The sequence below is a fragment of the Spermophilus citellus genome (genome assembly GCF_964194105.1).
Source record: "Spermophilus citellus genome assembly, chromosome: 9".
In the NCBI taxonomy this organism is placed as follows: domain Eukaryota; kingdom Metazoa; phylum Chordata; class Mammalia; order Rodentia; family Sciuridae; genus Spermophilus; species Spermophilus citellus.
Genome location: NC_138191.1, coordinates 121,970,856 through 121,993,938, shown reverse-complemented (window position 1 = coordinate 121,993,938; position 23,083 = coordinate 121,970,856). Strand labels below are relative to the sequence as shown.

Here is a 23,083-nt window from a genome sequence, read left to right as displayed (position 1 = left end):
CCTTGCTAACTTGCTGAGGCTGGCTTCCAGTTTGTAATCCTCCTGCCTCAGCTTCCTGAATTGCTGGGGTTATGGGCTAAAGTATTTTTGCTTTACTAGAGTTAAAAAAAAAAATCTCATTTTGACTACTATTTTGCCTAACAGGAAGCCTGCAGACCTGCAGAACTTGGCTCCTGGGACACACCCACCATTTATAACTTTCAACAGTGAAGTCAAAACGGATGTAAATAAGATTGAGGAATTTCTTGAAGAAGTCTTGTGTCCTCCCAAGTGAGTATCAGATAAAATGTACATGGAGACATTTCTACCTCTTTACCTGCTTACTTAAATTCTCATAGCATTGATTTGGGAATGGCCAGGTGTCTTTTCTAAGTTACTTATAATTAATGCTACATAGATGTCAGAAATGACTTCTTGCTAGGCCAGTAAGCCATACTGAGAAAGAAGGGAATGTGTCTAAGCTCTCAGGAACATGGAGAAAGCAGGTTTGGGACATATCAGAAAAGACTCTTGTGGGCTGTGGGTTCCTCTGACCCTTGGCAGAGGTCTGAGCAGGTGCTTGGTGCAGGGTGCTGTTGAATTTGCTCTCACTCACTTTTAAAGGTAACTTTCAGAACCTATAGCTAGGGGAAGTGATTTTTCACACTGTTGGGATTCATTTGTACTTATTTCTTTGAGGTACTCCAGATTTCCAGGTTGTACATGTACTAGGTTAACTCAATTGCAGATGTGCAGTTTTGGATCCTTCTGTAATCTTGGCATAGGTTCAAAACATTATTAGTGGGCTGGGGATGTGGCTCAACTGGTAACACGCTCGCCTGGAGTGCGTGCGGCCCAGGTTCGATCCTCAGCACCACATACCAACAAAGATGTTGTGTCCGCCGAGAACGAAAAAATAAATATTAAAAATTAAAAAAAAACATTATTAGTTTCTTTGAGACTTTTCCAGTTTCATTATCCCAAAAGTTGATGGTTTTTTTTTTTTTCCCTTTAACCCAAGCTTTTCTTGTTAGTAACTTGACTTTTACCTTCCATGTCCAGATAAATTCCCCAGGAAGGGCATTATTAGTTCAGAGGGTTTTAAAATGAATTGCTCATTATCTATCCATTCATTTGTTCCTTCCTTCATTCATTCTGCAGTTACCGGGCAACAAAACAGTCTAGATACACTAGCGAATGTGACACATCCCTGCCTTCACTTGGTACCCTCAGTAGGAGTGGGAGGGGTTGGGTGAGGGTGGTGAGTGGCAGCAAGAAAGGCTTTGGAAAAGGGGCAGCGCCCGCACTAAGCCTGATTTATAGGGGAAAAAAATGATAGCAGATGCATGAAGAGTGGCAGGCATTTTAGGGTGCAAGACTCATTTTAAGGAAACAGTGTTTCTTTTGGGGAGCTGGAGGCTGGCGGGAGCTGGCGGTGAGGCTTGGTGGAGAAGGAAGGCTGTCCTAGTGGAGTAATGAGCCTCCTCGGCAGCCAGCTCCCTGTCCCCTGGGAGCAGAGTGGCCCCGCTTGGCAATCCCGTGCCAACCCCAAGATTGCGTTCTCTTAATCCTTTTTATATAATTCCAAAAGCCTGTCCCCCGCCTGCCTGCCTTCTTTCTAAGAGCTTCAGGCTTCTTTTATCTCTTTTCCCCAGACTTTCTAACTGCCCTGAACCTCCAATAAAGTGTCTCCAGACCAATGTTAATAAAACTGTCTTAATTTTTCCTCCAGGCCGTGCTGTGATTAGAATACCCGTACATCAAAACTGAGATCTTTGTAAAATGTGAAGGAAAGCTTTAGACACATCAATAGGGAAACATTAGGAACTTTTTTTTTTTAATATTTTCTTTTTAGTTTTAGGTGGCCACAATATCTTTATTTTATTTTTTTTATTTTTATGTGGTGCTGAGAATCGAATCCAGTGCCTCATGCATGCTAGGCAAGCGTGCTACCACTTGAGCCATATCCCCAGCCCCACATTAGGAACTTTTGAAAGCCTGTTGCAACATGGAACATAGTAGATTAGATCCCTTTTTATTCTTGAAAAGTACCATGTTTGCCAACTTGTCCTCAGACTTTGATTGAAAGTGATCTTCCTCTCATACCTGTGGATCATTGTGTGGACATTAAATTATAAGTAGAGAAGCTGTTTGAATGACATACTCATTCTCTATGAAGAAAACTATATTTTGTTTTAAAGCACTGTATTAAATACTTATTGTTTAAATTCCTCCAAGTGTAAGTTTTTAAAATCATTGTGTTGATAATATATGCATCACTTAGTCAAATGGACATTTTCCCATATTCCTTTCTAGTCTTCTTCACCAACCAAAAATCAAGAATGTTTATCATTCCTTCTTACTTCTCCCAGAGGACATTGACATTAAGAGAAATGGTAGCGCTGGTATCAACATATTATGGTTTCTTGGTATCCATTGTTCTGTAAGACATCAGAGCTTTGAATTGGACCATGGAAACAAACATTTTCATTTTGCTTTGTTTTGTATGGAAATTTCAGCCCCATGGGGGGGAGGGCAGATTTGAAGAGATACTATAAACAGAAATGGTCTTTTCTTTCAGTTTAAATGCATGCCAATCTTTCTGTTTCGAGTATTCTTAAGGTGCCATACTCTCTCTAGAGTATTTTTCTTGTTTATATGTTGTAGTTTATATTCTGAAGAGAGTTTCTGAGTAAAGTTATAAAGTTTTACTTTATATAGAAGAAATTACTTTTGACGCTGCTAATGCTGCTGGTGTTACTAATATGCATGTGCTAATGTGTACCATGTATTGTGCTTTGAAGATTATTTTATGGGTGATCTCAATTCCCACATAGACTTGAAAAAGAAACTGAAAAATGAACAATCCAAATACTTTGTCCAGCCTCTCCCAGTTAGTGGTGTCAGACAGAGCTGGGCCACCTTTAAAGCCAGGTTGATACGCTATTAAAAACGTGTCTCCTCTGTTCTCTGCTTTGTCCTCTCATTTCATTGGGTTTAGCTTTTATAAAAGAGGCAAAATGTGAGTCTTTGATCAGAATTGTGCTTCACGAGTACAAGATTGAAGTCCAACTTGAAGTTTAGAGGAAGGGTGGGCTAGAAACCCAGGTGGGTCATTACCAGGCTGCTCTAGTGAGACCCACCGGCGGTTGGCAGCAAGTCATGAATGTCCCGGGGGGGTGAGCTGCCTGTGAGGTGTGACTTTGGCTGTCCCTACCTCAACATGCTGGGGTGGCGAATGCCTTCTCCGAGTGGACTCTGTCGCCTACAGTGCGAGCGCTGTCCACGGGACCGAGCTGTGGGTGCAGGAGCGGTGGAAGACCCGTTGCTGGGCGCCGCCTGCGCTCCTCTGTGGCTTGCACCAGGAGCGCCCTGGCTGCTGGCCCCTTTCTCTCCTGGTGCTTTGCTGCCTTTTTCTGGATAGGATGAGAAGAGGCAGGAGAGCGGTGCAGGCCGGGGTGCGGGGTGGGGGCGCGGAGGGGCCGGAGCCCAGCATTTCTAATGAGAAGGCTTTGGCGCTGGTGATGCTGAGCACAGTGTTTCCATGTGAACGCCTCCTGGTTTAGTCACAGCGAAATACAGGCACCAGGCAGTGTCTCCTCTGGAGTGTTTGAAATTTAGGGACTGATGGAAAGCTTGACTCAGAGTCGGGTGTGTGAGACTACAGGTTCCACAGTGCGCTCCCTTCCTGCTCTTGCGAAAGCAGTTCTGTATTTTTTTAGTCCCTCTTGCTTGAACTACTCTGCCTTTGAAACTTGGGTTTTTAACTCAACTATACTTGACCAAAGTACTTATAAAAAGATAGAAGGATAATAGGATAAATTTGGAGGAGAATTCTATAAAAGTTAAGCTAATTTTATTTTTTAATTATTTTTATTTTTTATTTTTTGGTGCTGGCTATGGAACCCAGGGCCTTCTACATGCAAGGCAAGCACTCTACCAACTGAGCTATATCCCAGCCCAAGATTAAGCTTTTACTCTTTTTGTTCAGTGAGAAACTACGTCATTAAGCTAATTTTAAAAAATGAGAAACACAAGGAAAGAATTTACAAGGATAATTCAATAGGCAGTATATAGCCAGTTTTTTTCTTATATTAATACAAGAATGGAGAAAATATTGATTTTTTTTTTCTTTCCCCTAAAAGGTTATAATATTCTTAGCTAGTCCACCATGAGTTGAAGGGCTGGTTTGAGACTCAGTCTGATGCCCTGGGTGCTCATATCTGTTCTGTTGTTGACACATAGTTCATGAATTATTTGCTTCCTTTTTGTGAAATATTAAAATGAATGCTCGCAATAATTGAAAATCATTGCTTGACTAAGCTAAAACTAATAATAGAGGAATTAAAATCTAGTGTTTTGTGAAGGCGCAAGAAAAATTGGCAAATGATTTTGGACCCACTAGTTTAGAATTTCATTTATCTGTTAGAATCTAATCTTTTTTTTTTTTTAAAGAGAGAGTGAGAGAGAGAGAGAAAGAGAGAGAGAGAGAATTTTTTAATCTTTATTTTTTAGTTTTCGGCAGGCACAACATCTTTGTTTGTATGTGGTGCTGAGGATCGAACCCGGGCCGCACGCAAGCCAGGCGAGCGCGCTACCGCTGGAGCCACATCCCCAGCCCTAGAATCTAATCTAATAGAAGCAAACAAAAAAATCCCCACTGATCCTGAAGATAGGAAATTTGAGTTTTTGTTAGTGGTTACTTTTAACTTGTTCAGTGTTTTTTGGGACCAAATATGTAAACTTGAGGAATGTAATTTTCTTTTAGGCCAACTATGATTTGAGGTGAATGATCTCGTGTAGCTATACTGTTTTATTCATTAAACTAATAGTACACATTTAATACTTTCTCACAGTAGGAGATCTTATAGTTAGGGGAAAAAATTCATACACATGCATAAATTAAGGTGAAAATCCTTTACTCTGTTCTTTGAGAAACTACGTCATTGTGTCTATAAGGGAAATATTTAAGATTAAAAATTGAGAGCTACTTAGAGACTGTGTAGATCTATTGAGAAGGAGGTTAACTGGAGCATAGAGGTGTTCAACAGGTATTGTTTATCTCCCTTACCAGTGTATAGTATTGTGCACAATTTTTAGAAGCTACATCTCTTCCTAAAATCAAAATTGTGAACAGAAGAAATGTGATTTAAAACCTGCACTGAAACACAGCTTGCAACTGAGCTCAGTATCTTAAAGACTGCCTCGCCTGTGTCTTTGATGGCAGGACAGCATCTTCGAGTGTACGAATGATTGAAATAACTAGTTCAGTATAAAATATTTTTTCCCCAGAGTTTTTCTGCTTTTTGGTCCATTTTCCGGTGGCATTTTACAGGGCTTCTGGCTGATTCATCGTCCCTGAAATGGGGTGGAGGTTGCATTCCTCCAGCCCTGACTCTGGAGTGTGCTGGCCCTGAAGGGAACATGTCCGGTTGGGCCTTTTCATATGTGTTTTCCATTATGAGAAATGTGCACTGAGTATGTGGGTTTGAGATCTAAATATGTAAAATACACACATGTTTCAAAAGGCTGCTGTCATGTCTGTTCTCAGAGTTGAAAACTTTATAACAGTGCCCCAGAGCACTCAGTATCATTTCCAACATTTATTTTTTTTTGCTGCTCACTGATGCCCTTATAAATGTAGTATGGAATATGTAACATGGAGGTTTGGGTAAGTATGGGTGAGCGTGTGCAGTGGAAGGCCTACCTGCCGTGGGTGATCAGAACGCCAGATCAGCCTGGGTTCTCTTCCTGCTCTCAGCATCTCTGGTACCTGTGCAGGCCTGGTTCAGTGCGTGGACAACTAAAGATGTATGAGAAGGCACCTGAGCTGTGCTATCTCGTAACTACTGAGTGCTTGAAATGTGACTAGTGCAACTGAGGAAGTGAATTTTTAATTTCATTTTATTGTGATTCATTTAAATTTGTATTCAGACAGTCACTGGCACTGATGACGTCCACACTGGACCGTGAGAATGTGGAGTATCTCCATCATCACAGAAAGTTCTCTTGGACAGTACTCTCCAGAGGTCTCATTCTCTCATGCCTCTTGGCTTGGGAGGAATCACATAACAAGTCTACCGTCTCCATAGTGTTCTAATTTATCAAATGGAGGTGGCATGTGAATGGCCTTTGTTGCCAAGAATATTAACATGTGAGCAAAAACACTGTGCAGAGCTTTGTTTCCTAAGGAAAAAACATTTTTAAAATATCATAGCAAACAAATGATGGCTTTTCTTACAGTAATAAGTGTTGTAGGAGAGCTAGCACAGTTCTTTGTTGATAGACAGAACTTATGCTAATGCATCTTTGAAGGCTCTGTAACACACTGTCACCTTTTCTATTTAGGTACTTAAAGCTTTCACCAAAACACCCAGAATCAAATACTGCTGGAATGGACATCTTTGCCAAATTCTCTGCGTATATCAAGAATTCAAGGCCAGAGGCTAATGAAGGTAAAAAACAAAACAAAACAAAATTGAATCATCACAGCAAATAAATAAATAAACAAAAGCTAGTGTTGTGACAGTGATTATAAATGAACACTTGGAATTCCCATAAGCATTAAGAGCATCTTTTAGAGTTGACCAGAGATTTGATGATAAACTGGAATAGTCCTTAAGTTGCTGTTTTTCTGTCTTTTTTACCTAATGCCCCAACACCCTGCGCAGAATAGATACATGACAAGATACATATTGAATGAAATTGTTCTTATATTCTTTTGAGAAGTTTTTGTGAAGGGAAATATGTAAAGAATGAAGATGAATAGAAAATAATGGATTATGTGGTTGTGATGGTTTGAAATGGATTGATATATATATATATATATATATATATATATATATAATATATTTATTGTATATTTATGATATATATTTATATATTTATTTATACTTATATTTATATTATTTATATTTGTGGTGCTGGGGATTAAACCCAGGGCCTTGTGCATGCAATGCAAGCACTCTACCTATTAAGCTGTATACCCATCCCTGAAATGGATTGATTTAGCTTAACTTAAACTATTGCTAAATCTTTTATTTTGGGGTACCAGCAGCCTAAAATCAGCCTGGATGATTTTTTTTAATGCTTATTACCCTTAAAAAATAGTTTTCAAGAATCGCTTTAAAAATAAATAAATAAACAAACAAATAAATAAAAGAGTTGCTTTTAGACCATAATTAGATTCAACAGCCTTCCAGATTTCTCTGCAACATAAAAGTTTTGTTTCAAGTGATATTTTCATAGAATTATTTAGGTAGTACAGAGGCAGTTTTTAAATTTTTATTAAAAGATACTTCTATTATTTCATTTACCAAACTTACATATAGTGAAAGGAAGTCTCTTTGAAAGAGGCCCCTTCTAATCAGCATTGTCTGACATATACCATTTGGTAATTTCTCATTTTCCTGTCTTTGCAATGTGAAGCATCGTTCTCTCTATAGAAAACCGTACAGAGGGAATGCTAGTGTTTACTTAAAAGTTGTAGCGATAACCGGAAAAACTAGCTTCTAAAGATGCTTTACTTCATCATAGTTTAGTTTGGTATCGAAGGTGGGGTTTTGGGTGTATATGGCGGAGTACCAAATGGGGGACACGTCCGTGCTGGTGACAGGACAAAACATCTTTTTAAAGATTGAAACACTGCTAATTTCCTTATGTTATTTTAGTAGGCAGTTCCAAACTTTTCAGACTATATTTTATAATTAAATTTTAATATTATAGCATTTTTATAATTTAGTATTGAATTTCAATTGTTTTCTTCCCTTGGTTTCTGGAATAATATTCCCTGTATGAAATGTTTTTCTCCAGTGAAGGGGAAAAGGGGGGATTTTAGTGCCTAGGCATGGATTGTGTCTATTTATAACGTGTTCCAGTGGCTGCCTTGGTTTGGGAGCAATTTTCTTTAGTAATTGGCTCTTTGTCTTTAACTGACTAAGCACATGTGTGTCGGAACTCCTGCTCCTGCCTGCGGTGTCTTCCTGCTGTCCAGTGTTTTTTCATCGGACTGTCCTTTTATACCCAGATCCTCTTGCTGAACAGTTCTTTGAGCTCTTAAAGTTTATGATGTTTTTTATTTCTTGGTGTGGCTTTTGAGGGCTGGAGGGTGGCTGAATTTCTTCTGACACTTGGGAGAAAGGGGATTAAAATGAGTTTGCTTTTTCTTTGAGGGATAAGGTTAGGGAAGAAAAAGTGACTCACTTAAGTATAACTCTGTATTCTATTTTTTCCTATCAATTTGTTACTGCCTCAAGTAGCCACCTACACTCAGCTGCCTTCAGAGTGCTGTAACCAGTAAGGACAAACAGCAGTGGATCACACCGTTCAGAACTGCTGAGGCTTTGTATTAAATAACCTATTGGTAAATGAGAACTCCTGTTGCCAAGCAACTCCTCCCTACAGGGACTTGTCACTGCCATGAAACTTTAAAAAACGGTATTCTAAGTCACTCTGGAGCTCAGTGGGTGTCCCTTATGTATGTTGTTGAATGCCTCTTTTCTGTTTAGTGCAATCAAATGCCTTTAATAAGCCTAGGAAATTCGTGATCCATCTCTCTATTCCCCCATACACTCACCCAAATACCGGTAATCCATGCAGAGATGGGTTTGGCATTTTTACATGAAAAGTCACGAGTAGACAAGTTTTTGATTAGTTTTATCAGCTTATTAAATATTTTATAAAATCCAATATGTGTAGACAATTTTAAGACCTTTGAGAACCTACTTCTAAGTAAGGGATTAGATTCCTGGATGCCCCAGCTTTGCAGAGCAGGGGCCAGTGCTGAGATTGGGGTACAAAGTAAACAAATAAGATTTAAAGAATAGGATAAAGGGAAGCTGTTAGCTAGCTAGCTAGATGATAGACAAAGTATGTAATTCTTTTGGTGACAGGCCCAAGTTGATTGATAGTACAAGTTTGTGTGACCTTTTAAGCATTAAAAGAGAAATGAATGGTAATTCCTTTTTTTTTAAGAGAGAGGGAGAGAGAGAGAGAGAATTTTTAATATTTATTTTTAGTTATCGGTGGACACAACATCTTTGTATGTGGTGCTGAGGATCGAACCCGGGTCGCACACATGCCAGGCCAGTGCGCTACCGCTTGAGTCACATCCCCAGCCCCATGGTAATTCCTTTTGTAGGAATGGATTAGGTACGACCTGTCTCAAATCTCCTAAATTTTTTTCAGTCCTGTGATTTCATTGATTTAGGTAATTTACTAAGCTCCCAAGTAGAACTAGTCTGTGGGTAGTTATACTATTCTTAAGAGAGAAATGAATTTATCATTGTTGAAATCTACCATTATGTGTTCTGAGGTGTATTTCATGGTGTCCAAATTCCTGTTTTTAAATGGAGACAAGGAATCTGGAGATTCTTATGAGTTTCCTTTTTATTCAAGATCCACGCCTTCCCTTACTTTCTGCTGCCCCCAAGACCACTCCCACCCTTGTCTGCCTGCTGCTTTCTCCCTCCCTCCCTCCCCCTTCCCCCCCACTCTTCCTCTCTAGTGAAGTGGGAGTGAGGATGGCCGTTCATCATTGTAACTACAAAACTGCATTCTATATTTAATCATCAGTAAATACTCATTATTCCTCTGTTTCCTGCCAATGCATAACCTAGCCTTTAAAAATTGTGCAAGAGTTCCCTCTATTAAAACTAGCAGTAGTTTATCAAAAACTACACTGAGATTTCATCTCACTCCAGTTAGAATGGCAGCCATCAAGACCTCAAACAGTAACAAATGCTGACGAGAAGGAAGGGAAGGGAGCACTTTGACACTGATGTGGGATTGTAAATTAGTACAACCGCTATGGAAATCAGCATAGAGTCCTCAAAAGAGGAGGAATGGAACCACCATATGACCCAGCTATACCACTCCTGAATTAACGTCATCATACTGCAGTGACACATGCACACCCATGCTTATGACGGCCCAGTTCACAATAGCCGAACTATGGAATCGGCCTACGTGTCCACCGGTAGAGGAATGGGTAAAGAAAATGTGGTATATACACACAGTGCAGTTCTATTCAGCCACAAAGAAGAATGAAATTCTGTCATTTGCAGGAAAATGGACATTATGTTTATTGAAATAAGCCAAACTCAGAAAGTCAAAGGTTGTTTTCTCTCATGTGCAAGCTAAAGAAGAAAAAGGAAAAGAAAGGTGGTAGCAACCTATTAATTTCAAGATAAGGAGCTACTTTCTCATGGCCTGCTGCTGCCTTCTAGTGGTTAATCTTGACATTTTCTTTATCTGAACTACCGTACTCCTTTGTGATAGTCTCAAAACTTTACTGCTCATCCAATGATGGTGTTGGTACCCATTGGTGGTTGTTTTTGTTTGTTTTGTCGGCCGTACGTTATGTAGACACATAAAATTGTGTCAGACTAATTCGTCTATTTCCATTTGGCTCTTGAAAGTCTTGGGAGCCTACCCTGTCTCCTCTTTCTTTTTTCCTTTTAAGAACAACAACTGTGAAAATTTCTCCATCATGCCCTGGACTCCTTACTGAACCTAGCTATTTCTCACCTGCATTCTTCTGTTAATTTATGAACTTCACATTTCAGCTAGATGTATGTGTTATCATTAGCTTGCATGCAATTCATAATAGGTTAGATCTATTGCTTTGCATTTTGATCTTTTATTTTTAAATGGCTTGAATCCCAGTTACTTCTCCAGTTCCAATTGAGCTCTCCTAGTTTCTTACCTTTAATTTTTCTGGGTTCCAGTGCCCTCTGCTGCTTATCTATTTTCTCTATGAAATAAGCTAATTGATCATGGCTATTACCTTTTATTAATAAAATGTGTAGACCTGTGAACTTGTCACATCACTTGAGATAATACGCTACAATTTGGTATTTACCTAAGCACCTATCAATTACCTATCAATTTTTCTTTTACATTTTAAGAGGGTGGTTTTGTGTTTATAGCAATATGCAGCACGTACCTTATTCCTGAAAATATATAACAGTCAAGTACAAATATCTTCACTTATCTGACTTTATTTAATGGTGGTGCTGGAGATCAAACCTAGATCATGTATGTTAGGCAAGTGCTGTTCCCCTGAGCTTTGTCTCCAACCCTTATTTATATATCTTTAAAAGTTATATAAAAGACAGCTAAGGGGCTGGGGATGTGGCTCAAGCGGTAGCGCACTCGCCTGGCATGCGTGCGGCCCGGGTTTGATCCTCAGCACCACATACCAACAAAGATGTTGTGTCCACCGAAAACTAAAAAATAAATATTAAAATTCTCTCTGTCTCTCCCTCTCTCACTCTCTCTTTAAAAAAAAAAAAGACAGCTAAAAGAAGGCAAATCAAAATTCTGTGAATGGTGAAATACTAAGTGGAAGCAAATACATCCAAATATTGTATCTAGCTTCAAAATGTGTAGCCTCAGAGTCCCGTGTTTGCTGAACCAGACGACTTTCTCTTGCTGCCTTGTCTGTGAATCTCTGGAACTCAGCACTCAGTTGATAATTCCAAGTCTTACCAAGTCAGATTCCAAAATTTTGAATCTCTTTTCTTTGATGCTAAAAATAATTTGAAATTGCTACTCCTTTATTTCTTCATCTATAAAATAGTTTAATATCTACTCTTCCTATGCAATGAGAATCAGCTCCTTTAGTATTTAAAAGTTCAAGGTTTTTAGCTGAAAAATACTATAAGAATGCAATGATTAAGACATTAGTTTTTTTATTTATGGATTTTAAAAAGTGAAGGCAAAATAGACATTTTAAGTAAGCCAAAGCTGGATATTCATTCACCTTGGCAGAGCCACACTAAAAAGATACTAAAAGTAGATTTCACAGAGAGAGAAAATAATTTCAGGTTCAAACACGTAGGAAAAAATGAAAAACAAGAAATAGTATAAATATAAATGAGTACTGTCCATACAACTTAGTAATGCCTTCTAAAAATTAAAATGCATGTGTAGTTTTAAAAACTGACAATGTTGCCTACAGATCAGGAAGTCAGTTAGTGGGGTTAATTGTTCTAAGGTTCTTGCCTGGAAGTCCTAACAGTTATGATCAAATTTTAATAAGCCAAAGAAACAGTGGCTGGTAAAGAAATGTATAATTACCTAATAGAGGGGGAAATGGGGCAATAATGTGAAAAATCTTAATCCTGAAAAAGGCAAAAGAAAAACAAAACAAAACAAAAACAAACAAACCAGAATAGGTGGCATGTAGGAAACAGAATGTAGGCTGGGATTTAGCTTAGTTGGTAGGAAATCTACCTAGCATGTTTAAGGCCAGGGTTTAATCTCTAGCAAGCACATTAAAAAAAGAAGAAGAAAAGAAAGAAAACAACAGTAAAAATGTGTTGACATATTTAAACCAGATTTTTTAGTGATTGCCTTAAGTATAAATGGTTTAATATTCCAAATACAAAATTTGTGGGATTAAAATATATTACTTATAAACAAAAATGAATATATTTATTTGTGAAGCATACAGAATATTGATCCAGGAAAATTGAATATGAAATAGTATGAAGCTAACCAAAAGAAAATGCAAATTTACACCGATATTGGACAAAGTAGTTGGTTGGTTTTGTTGTTGTTGTTGTTGCTGTTTGTTTGTTTTTGACAGAGTAGAATTTAAGGAAAGAAGCATTATAAGTAATGAAGCATATTTCAAACTGTCTTAAATTTACCAAGAAGATAAAATACCTCTGTATATTAGTAAATAACTAACATATACATTTTGAAATTTACATATAAAGCAAATTGACAAAGCTAAAAGAGAACTCACAATCATAGACATTTTAACTCACCCCCCTTTGTAACTATTAGAATTGCCCAAAAGAAGAAGTCAGTGAGAAATTGTAAGAACTGAATGGCACATAAATAAATTTAACTCTTTGTGTGTTAGTGTGTTACCCAACAACTTAGGAATATACTTTTGTTTTCCAAATGTACATGGCATACTTATCAAGAGTGACAGTAAAGCTCTGTCAAAAAGCAAATCTAAAAAGCTTTCAAAAAATGTTGAAATTGGTGGTAAGGTGGCACGTGCCTATAATCCCAGCGGCATGGGAGGCTGAGGCAGGAGGACTGAGAGTTTAAAGCCAGCATCTCAGCAACTTAGTGAGGCCCTAAGCAACCTAGTGAGACCCTGACTCTAAATAAAACATAAAAAGAGCTGGGGTGTGGCTCAGTGGTTAAGCACCCCTGGGTTCAATCCCTGGTAAAAAGTTGAAATTATAAAACATGTTTTCTCTGGCCAAAGAAAATAACAAAAGTATAGCTAGAAAGTTTTTGCTTGAAAATTAAGCGGTACATTTTTAAATATCCCACAAATGAAAAAGAATGAAATGATGAAAATATATCTAAATTTATCAGATGTGTGTGGCAAAAGCTGTGTAGAGAGGGATTTTGTGGCTCTAAAGTGGGTATATTAGAAAAGAAGAAGAGCTAAATATTGGTAATCTAAAAATATCCACCTTGAGAGTTTAGTTGGGGGGTGGGCAGAGATTAGCAAATTAAACCCAGTAAGGCAGAGGAAGGAAATGATCAAGGGCAGAATGTAATGAAATAGAAACAAAATTGATAATCCTTCACAAGCAGTCACCAAATTAGAAATGAAATGATAACTAAGTTGCTAAGTCTGTCTTTGAATTTGTGATCCTTCTGCTTCAGCCTCTTGAGATGCTGGGATTACAGGTGTGCGCCACCACACCCAGCAAGTTGTAGCATCTTCATCTATTTGACTCTTAAAGACACTCTTGATTCAGTATTATAAATCCAACTCTTTAATCTGACCCTTGTGCTTTTCATGTAAGATAGTGCTATTCTTGGCTTCTTGTGTATTATAACAGTGCAAAATCCCTAGGTTTTCTGCTCGAATTGTTTGTGCAGGTGTTGATGTTTCTCAACACATTTCTTTGTGATAAATCCAAATATTCCTGGTGGAACAGGATTTAAAGTTGAGAACTACAATCTCTGTCTCTACAAGAGTTTCTTATGTAGATTCACGTTAATACACTTGCCCTTCCCCACTCATTTTTGCAGTTTAGGCATCCACCGTGTTGGGCTGCAGTGTGTCCATGTGTGGGCATTTGGTGATGAACAAGGCTTTACAGGGACCACTGCCCGACAGTCTGGAGCTTATTTGTCTCTTTACTTGAACATCCTGTAAACAAGCTCCAGGAGAGCGGAGCCTCGTCCACCTAGCTCCGCAGGAGAGGTGTCAGAGCTGGGTAGTTACTGACTGAAAGCGCTTCTCCTTAGGCGTAGGTCGTTTTTTTCTTACAGTGTCTGGTCTTTTTTTCAGCGCTGGAGAGGGGACTCTTGAAAACACTGCAGAAACTGGACGAGTATCTGAATTCTCCCCTCCCTGATGAAATTGACGAGAACAGCATGGAGGACATTAAGTTTTCTACGCGTAAATTCCTGGATGGCAATGAAATGACACTGGCTGATTGCAACCTGCTGCCCAAACTGCACATCGTCAAGGTGGGCCTGTTGGGGGTGTGTCGCCGCCCTTAGGCCCAACGTCAGGTTTACCTTACCGGGCTAGCACTTCCTTTATGCTAAAGCTTTTCCGGTGGTCTTCCATACGAGTAGGAAGTCCCCAAATAGTGTCACTCAGTGCGGCTTAGGCATAGCTGAAACACTCAGAGGTAATGAAATGGAAAACATGTCTTAAAATTGAGGCATTTGATAAAGAGGAATATTTTGCTTATTCTTTTCTCTGAGTAAATATTCAAAAACATAATAGGTAAGTCTGACTGGAGTTTGCTACACTGGCTTCCCTTGTCAAATTCTGCTCTGTGATCACCTGGCTTTTTCTATTCCAGTCAAAAAATACTGAGTGTGTCTGATGGGAGACACTGTGCTAGACAGAACAGTGAGGAGCATTGGTTGTGTATAAAGCTCTAAGATAGAAGAACAATTCTAAGTAGCACGTGTTTTAAAAAGCATTTACCCAGTGGGTTAGACTTAGCTCTGTCTCTGGGGGCCCTAGTGCTCATTTATAGTCGCTATTACATTTCTGAGTCCCTGGTGTAGCTTGCAGTCTTAGTCATTATTTAAAAGTCTAATTAGAATGATGGTGACAGAGACTTAATAATGTGCTCTAAAATCAGACGTGTCTACTTTATGAGACATGGAAAGTGTATGTTGACTTTGGATCTCTTTGTATTTCAGGTGGTGGCCAAAAAATATCGCAACTTTGATATTCCAAAAGGAATGACTGGCATCTGGAGATACCTAACTAATGCCTATAGTCGGGATGAGTTTACCAATACCTGTCCCAGTGATAAGGAGGTTGAAATAGCTTACAGTGATGTTGCCAAAAGACTTACCAAATAAAATAGCACTTACGAGAGAGATGTCTTCAGATCTTCCCCTAAGAATACGCTTTTCCTAACAGACTGCTCATCTTCCTATAAAGTAGAAATGTGTTTTGCATGAACATGCAGTTATTCAAGATTAGGGTCAAGGATAGACAAGGTATAGTAGTTATCTTAAAGTGTACACTCCTAAGCAGTATTATTTTACAATCCTCCCACCCTGCCTGCCCTCCCTTCCAGTAGTGTCCTCCTGTCCTCTAACTTGGAGACCCTCCATCACAACCCTCCAGGTGAGAGGCAGTGTGCCATCTCTCTGGAGTCCTCACCATTCTGTGCACAGATGGCAGAACTTTTGAGGTGCAGTGTGTAACTGTTAAGATAGTAGCCATGACATCGGTCAGCCGCAAGCTGGTGCATAATACGTGGTACATGAAATATTTATGTATTTTTTGGAATTTTGTAATATTTAGTAAGAGTATATGAAAGGATTGCTACTGTATCAGAAATACTCTTTCAGTTGAGTCTATCCTAGATACGTCCTGAAAGACACCACCGCCAGAGAAGAGCGCCCGCTACAGAAAGTCACTACAGATCCTGCTGTTCTTTTGTAGACAGATTTTTAGTTTTGTCTAAAATCATTTATCCTTCATACAAATTGTAACATCTGACGCTATGTGGAAGGTGAAAGTTTAGAGGGAGGGATGGTATTCTCAAGATCACAAGCATTTTGTCCTTAGAAGAGGAACAGATGGGCACCTGACACTCTAAATGTGTTGTTGGTTGTGTGTGTTTTGCCCAGTGCCATTCATTTGGAAGAGTATCACCTTCTTTATTTTAAAAAGGTCCTTTTTAGGTAACCATACGCCCTGCTGTCTGTAGATATTTTTGAGCACTACATACACTGACACATAGCTGACGTAGCTCTAGCCGTGCAGTGATTAGAAATGTAAAAGTTAACGAGTACAGAAGTTAGTCTAAAGAATGTAGAATGGGTTTGTCAAAATGTCAAGTATATTTTGTTTCTAAAGCATATTTAATGTAGATTAAATCTGGAGAGTGCATTATCCATTCTGTTTCGAGACCCATAAAGCACACATTACCAACTCTCGCACCACCCATTTACTGTGGGGCTTTGCACAGAAGGTGGTTCGCTCTGTGTAGGCAGGTTGAGTGTTAGGGTGAGGGTGTGTTCACCCACTTGGCCTGATCTCAGTCTGTGCTTCCTTGAGTTAGATTTTTCTGCAGCTGCATTAATTGAGGAATAGCACTCTAGGTATGGACTTTTGACTTTGTTATTTAAATGGGAAGTCCTAAATTAGAAATTATTTGTGCTCTAACAAGAATGAACTTGGTGAAAGTGGAACAAAAGTTTGCTATGTGTTTTATTCATTTATTCAAAGCAAAACAAAACCAAGGTGGACTTTCTTAGTACTGCTCCAAAGACTGTGGCTGTGACTGTAATAATGTTTGTGTACCCAACTTGTTTAAGATGTGCTATTCCATGGGCTCTTCTTTCTTTCTTTTTTATTTTTATTTTTTAATTTGCTTTAAGGATTTTAAGAATATTGCTTTAAGATGGCAATGTTTTCTCCCCTTTGATACGGTGACATTTAGTAAGCACTGGTTTTATGGAAGCAGCCTGACTTTTATAAGCACAACTGCATTCTTTAACCTGTCAGTAATTAGCTTAGTATAGGAAGATAAGAAAAAGCTCCATATTATATCCATTTGGCTCAGGGAGATTCCTTTACCTTACCTTTCGCGGTGCTCCTATTGCTGATCAAAAGTCTAAGCCCCTGTCTTGGATGATTTACCTGGTTCCAGAAAGAAGTTCTGTCCAGCTCCCATCGAGAGTCTGGGTGGCAGTGGCTTTGGTGGGTGCAGGTGTCCCATCTGCACCAGGGCACAGCAGGCCTCAGCACCCTGCAGTCTTCACGTTTTAAACATGACAATGTGGCCTCCGGGTGATACCGAACCACACCTATTAGCTTAAAGCACGAGGAAGATTTAAGAGAAGGGTGTCTGTTCTTTCAGAGAATGGTGGGCCAGGCAGACAGAGTCGGGCACCTAGAGGAACAGCACTGCCATCCTGAGACAGAGGTGACCAAGAGCCCCTCAGAAACAGCTCCCTGTGGGCATCTGTTCTCTCCGTTGTTTTTATTCCCCAGTGATTCCACTCTCCCTCCGCCTGTCCAAGAAAGGCCAGTCTTCTCTGACTTTGATGAAGGCAGAATTATTTTTCTCTGTAGAAAGACTGATTTTATTTTTCTACCAAGGAAGTTAGTCAGTGGCAACTACATCACGGCTGGTAAGAGCCCGCACAAGTTTTTACTCCATCCTGTGTCTGGGGAGGGAGCCTAGCTCAGTCTTGAGAAACTTGGGACATAACAATGTTCTTGGCAATTCGTGTAGTATTTGGCTTGATGTATGGAAATCATCTGATTTTATTTCTACAGCTAAAAAGTAATTCCTCTTCATTTTGTTATACTTCTTTGAGGAGATTGCAGTCTGAATGGACAGTCTCACTATTTTCCAAGGGACACTGAGAAATTTATTAAACAGTTGGGAAGCTCTGTACTATTCCAGTTATAACTGGAAGTCTATAGACTTCCTTTTTTTTTAAAATTTAGATTCAAATTTTCAGTAAAATTCAGATAAGGTTTTATTTTTTGGTAACTTTGGCTTTCACAACTCTAACCCTTTGAACAATCCGTGTACAATTAAGAGATTTCTGATGTTTATTCTTACACTGAGTGGATCAGTTCTAGAATTTAGACATTTTTATTTCTGTTGAGTTTTGAGCCTCTCCAGAGTTGCATGCAGATAGTTTTAAAATTTCTGTGCATTAAAGAAAAACCCATTTAGAAAGTATCTACAAAGTAAAAATGAGAAGAAATAGAAATTATTTTTTCATGAACATTTTGATACACATTTCATCAAACTAATTGATTCACCAATTTCTTACACCGGTTACAATCAATATTTAATTCAAAGGGAGGGAAGCATTCATTGTTGATATTTATAGGCTTTAAAAATTCCATCCTTTACAGATTATCAAGGTTGGGGCATCCAAAATTATATTTTTATCAAGGGAGAAAAACAAAACTCCCCAAGCCATAAGGTTAAACAGAATTGGAGTATTTTCTTTAGAATTTCCTGAGTAGGCAAATGAAAGCTTATTATTGAGTGCTTGTATTTTCTTTTCTCTCTCTGGAACATCAACACCAGTATATTGCTGGCAGCTATTATATTCAAAAAATAAAATATATTTTCACTATCATACAGTATTCTTTTTTTCTCCCTCATGAGAATAAATAAAAACTTGGGGTAGAAGTATTTTTGAGACTATTTTTTCTATGAATGTGCAATTCAGCACATTTAATAAGTTAAAGGAAAATAAAATCCATATGATCAACTCAGTAGGTGTGGATAATAATTTGTTAAAAACTTTCATGAGGGGCTGGAGTTGTGGCTCAGCGGTAGAGCGCTCGCCTCGCATGTGAGAGGCCCTGGGTTCGATCCTCAGCACCACATAAAAATAAATAAAATAAATATATTTAAAAGTGTTTAAAAAAAGCTGTCATGATACTTGATTATCAAAATAGGACCAGTATTTTAACAAGATGACGACTTCAACCAAGAACCTACCGCAAATGTCATGTGAAAGAAGACTTCTCATTAAAGTTAGGGATAAGAGTTGCCCCCTGTCAATTACAGCTACAGCTAAACTACATTTCATAGCTACTTCATCTAGAGACATCTTAGCCAGCACAATAAGACAGTAACAGAATAAGGAATGAGAAAGAAGTGACAAAATGACTCCTCTATGCAGGCATATGTGTGTATGTGTAAAACCCCAAATGACCTACAGATTGTTAGGTTAGGAATACTAAGAATTCAACTGGATTTTTTTATGCAATACTGAGGAACAAAAGTCCTATTACATATAGTAATAGAGTCACTATATACTAATGTTAGCCACATTAACAGTTAAAGTTGGTAACACTGATTTCTTCTGAAGGAAACCTAGATGATGGAGAAAAAACAGGATGTGTGTGCCTCTTAGAGCTTTTAGAGATTTGTGAATTTATTGTTCTGAAAAACAAAGTGCTTCAAAGGATCGAAAAGACACTAAACCCTAAGCTATTTAGGATCAAATCTGACAAAGGATTTTCTTCCTTTATGGAGAAAATCACCAGATATTGAAAGGCCTAACAGAACTCTGCTCCCTGGACAGGTATACCATGTTCATGGTTGGAGAACTCAAAAAGCATAAGAATCTCAGTTCGCTTTCCATCACGGGGACAAAAGGTAACATAAACAACTCATAAATGAAATGCTTATTTTGGCGCATAATTTCAGCACTTTCAGCCTGTGATTGTTGTTGCTTTGGGCCTGTGGCAGCACATGGCAAAGGAGGCCTCTTCACCTTATGGCGCCTGGTGAGCAGGGGGCCCCAGTGTCCCCTTTAAGAGCACATGTCCTAAGGTTTCCATCACCTCCCACAGGCTTGCAACCACGCCTTTAACATGGTCTTTGGGGAGACATTTCAAACCCAAACTATTTTCCAACAAAACCTCAACAATGTTTTGCCCCCAGATACCCACACGTGGGAGAGGGGTGAGAAAGGAAGCCTGTCCGATAAGATGCAAGGATTTATTAAAGAATAAATTGATGGGCAGGACGTGGGAGGCCACAGCAGCACAGTGTACTGCAACACAGCGCAGGGGGCCTGGGTTCAGACACCACAATAACACGCACCAGAACACCACCTAAACGGGAGACTCCCTGGGTTGGAACGCAGAAAGGCAGGCCCTCCTCGTGGCCGGGCTGGTTTCTCCCCAGTGGGTTCTGGGCCCAGAACTGAGGGTTTTGGCCCACCTAGAAGGGCACATTGGAAACCCAGGACACCCAGATGTACAGCTGATTTTCTTACAGTTGTGCAGTTTTCTGTTTTTTTTTTTTTTTTTCCTGAACTCCAGAGCTGCACATGACAGACTAGAAGCTAAGCCGAGGGCTTCTAAAAGGCAGAGGAACGTCTCCTGTAATCTCACAATATTTTCATTAGGGAAAAGGACATGTCCAAAACACAACACATTTTAGTGATCTAGTGCTGGGGGCGAAAGGGAATTGACGCAAACAGGATCTTTTGGGGATGATGGAATTGTTCTAAATAGTGTGGATTATTGATTAGGATCTCGTATCCAGAATATATGAAGAATTCTTACAACTCAAAAAGATAACCCAATTAAAAAATGAGCAAAGAATCTGAATGGACATTTCTTCAAAGAAGACACACAAATGACTCATAAAACATCTGTTCATTTTCCATGGCTGTAACAAAATACTTGAGGTTGGATATTTGGTAAAGAAAAGAAGAGATTCGCTTAGCACTCGGTTTTGGAGGTTCAGAGCCCAGCACTGTCCTCAGTTTGGCTCAGGTGAGGATCTTCTGGCAGATGGCGTCACAGTAGCAAGTGTGTTTGAAGCAGAGCCATCGCCTAGCAAGACAGGAAGCCAGACAGAGGGAGGGGCCAGTCCTGCTCTTTTCCAATAACCTTATTTTAAGAACTAATGAAGGTGCCAAGAGAACAAGAAATTAATTCAATTCCTTCCAAGGGCAGTGGCTCCAATGACCTAGTGACCTGTACTAGGCATTATCTCTTAATGGTTCCTCCATCGACCAATATCGCCAAACTGGGGACCAAGCCTCCAACCCAGGGACACACTGGAAGCATATGCAAACCATGTCACGCACAAAGAAAAAAATGTTACCATTTTTAATCATTAGGGGAATGTAAACTAAACCCATGTTGAAATCCTTCACCCCACTAGTATGGCTGGACGCGAGAAGGTGGTCACAGTGTGTTGACAAGGGTGTGGAGAAATGACAGCTCACACTGCTGTTGGCAAAAGTGACACAGAGCCATTTTGGAGAACAGCTTGGGAGAGCTTCATATCTACCCAGCACGTCCATTCTGGGACTTACACCCGGAAGATTGAAACATGTCCCCATGTCACACACATGGATGCTCCTAGCAGGATACTGAGCAAGATGGCCCAGTAATGGAAACAACCAAGGTCCATCTGATGAATGGATAAATGCAGGTGCAATAGCTGCAGGCGAACACTAGTGAATCATGAAGAGGTGTGGTGTCCACATGGCCGCAGCATGCAGGATCCCAGAAATGCCACGTGCTGCATGAGTTCACTTATTAAAGTGTCCTCAACAGGCAAATCTCCCGAGGCCATGGGTTAATGATTGCTGGGAGCTGGAGGAGATGGGGAAAGCCTGCTACTGGGTACGGGGTTTTATTTTTTGGAGATAAAAATGTTCTGGAATTAGATGATTGTGGAGGCTGCACATTTTGTGAATATACTAAAAATGGCTGGATCCTTCAATTTAAAAATACAAACTTTCTGATTCCTGAATTATAACAAAAGTATGGCAAGGGGACAATTTGCCTTGTTAAAATTTTGAACAATTAGTATATTGACAGGTTGAGTGTCAGTTAGTAATGTGGTTTCCTTCCTTGTATTTGAATTAAAAAGTTTGATTCAGATATCATCTAAAATATATTTTTAAGAAATAAATGAATTGTGCTGTTGGAGGTTCATCTCCATAAATTTATTAAAAGTCATTTAACTTTACATCTAAAATTTAGGGTGAATTGTGAATTCTGAAGTTTGTAATAACCTCAATACATTAAAAAAAAAACTTAAAAACAATACTTAAGGAACTCACTGGATGGCTTAACAGCAGACATCAGGGTTAGTGCTTGAAGAATGGTCAATAGAAACCATTCCAACTAAAGCCAAGAGAATAAAAAGAATTCGAAATGCTGGGTGCAGTGGCAACACCTGTAATCCCAGAGACTCAGGAGGCTGAGGCAGGAGGATCACAAGTTTGAGGACAGCCTCAGCAACTTATTGAGGCCCTAAGCAACTTAGTGAGGCCCTATCTCTAAGTAAAATATAAAAAGTTATGGGGATGTGGCTCAGTGGTTAAGTGCACCTGGATTCAATCCCCAGTACAAAAAAAGAAAAGAAACTAAAAACAAAGAAAGCCAGAGCAGAGCCTGAGAGACACATGAGACCCAGTCTAAAAACACATATGGAAGCCCCAGAAGGCAGAGGAGTGGCAAGAAGCCATATTTAATGAAATAATGGCTGAGAATTTTCCAAAACTGATGAAAGACACCAACCCACAAATCTTAGCACACTCCACATGGAGTCAAAACAAAAAGGACACTTAAAAAAACCAAACTGTTGAAAACCCTCAAGACAGCCGGGGGAAATGGAGTTATGTGTAAACTTTGAAGGAGCCACAATAAAACCAGGGCCTGACTTTCCAGTGGGGACTGTGGAAACAGAAGACAGTGGGATAAAGCTCTAAAGGGCTAAAAATCCCCCCTGCTAACCTAAGATTCCCGCCTCAGGGGAATGAATCTCAACCATGAGGGCAAAATAAATCCTTTTTAGACAAAAGCTGAAGAGAATTTGGCACCAACACACTGTGGTACCAAAAATATTAAAGGAAGTACTTCCAGACAGAAGAAAAATGCTCCAGATAGAAACGTAGAACCCAAGTAAGGACAAAAGTAGCAGGTAGGGGCTGGGCTGTGGCTCGGCGGTGGAGTGCTCGCCTGGCATGTGTGAGGCCCTGGGTTTGATCCTCAGCACCACATATAAATAAATAAAATAAAGGCCCATTGACAAAAAACAAAACCAAAAAAAGTAGCAGGTAAATATGGAGACGGATATAAAAGAATGCTCTCTAAACAACAGTAATAATAATGTGCTGATGA

General features: G+C 39.3%; 1 protein-coding gene across 1 annotated transcript in view; it reads left to right on the top strand.

Moving 5' to 3' along the window:
• The window catches only part of CLIC4 (chloride intracellular channel 4), a 68,928-nt gene extending 50,373 nt beyond the window's left edge, over positions 1-18,555 (top strand). Inside the window, exons 3-6 of the mRNA XM_081307572.1 lie at positions 145-270; positions 6,328-6,434; positions 14,255-14,436; positions 15,130-18,555. Coding sequence (XP_081163698.1) covers positions 145-270; positions 6,328-6,434; positions 14,255-14,436; positions 15,130-15,294 — 580 coding nt within the window. The 3' untranslated portion in view covers positions 15,295-18,555. The remainder of the gene's footprint in view (positions 1-144; positions 271-6,327; positions 6,435-14,254; positions 14,437-15,129) is intronic.
• The last annotated feature ends 4,528 nt before the right edge of the window (positions 18,556-23,083 follow it).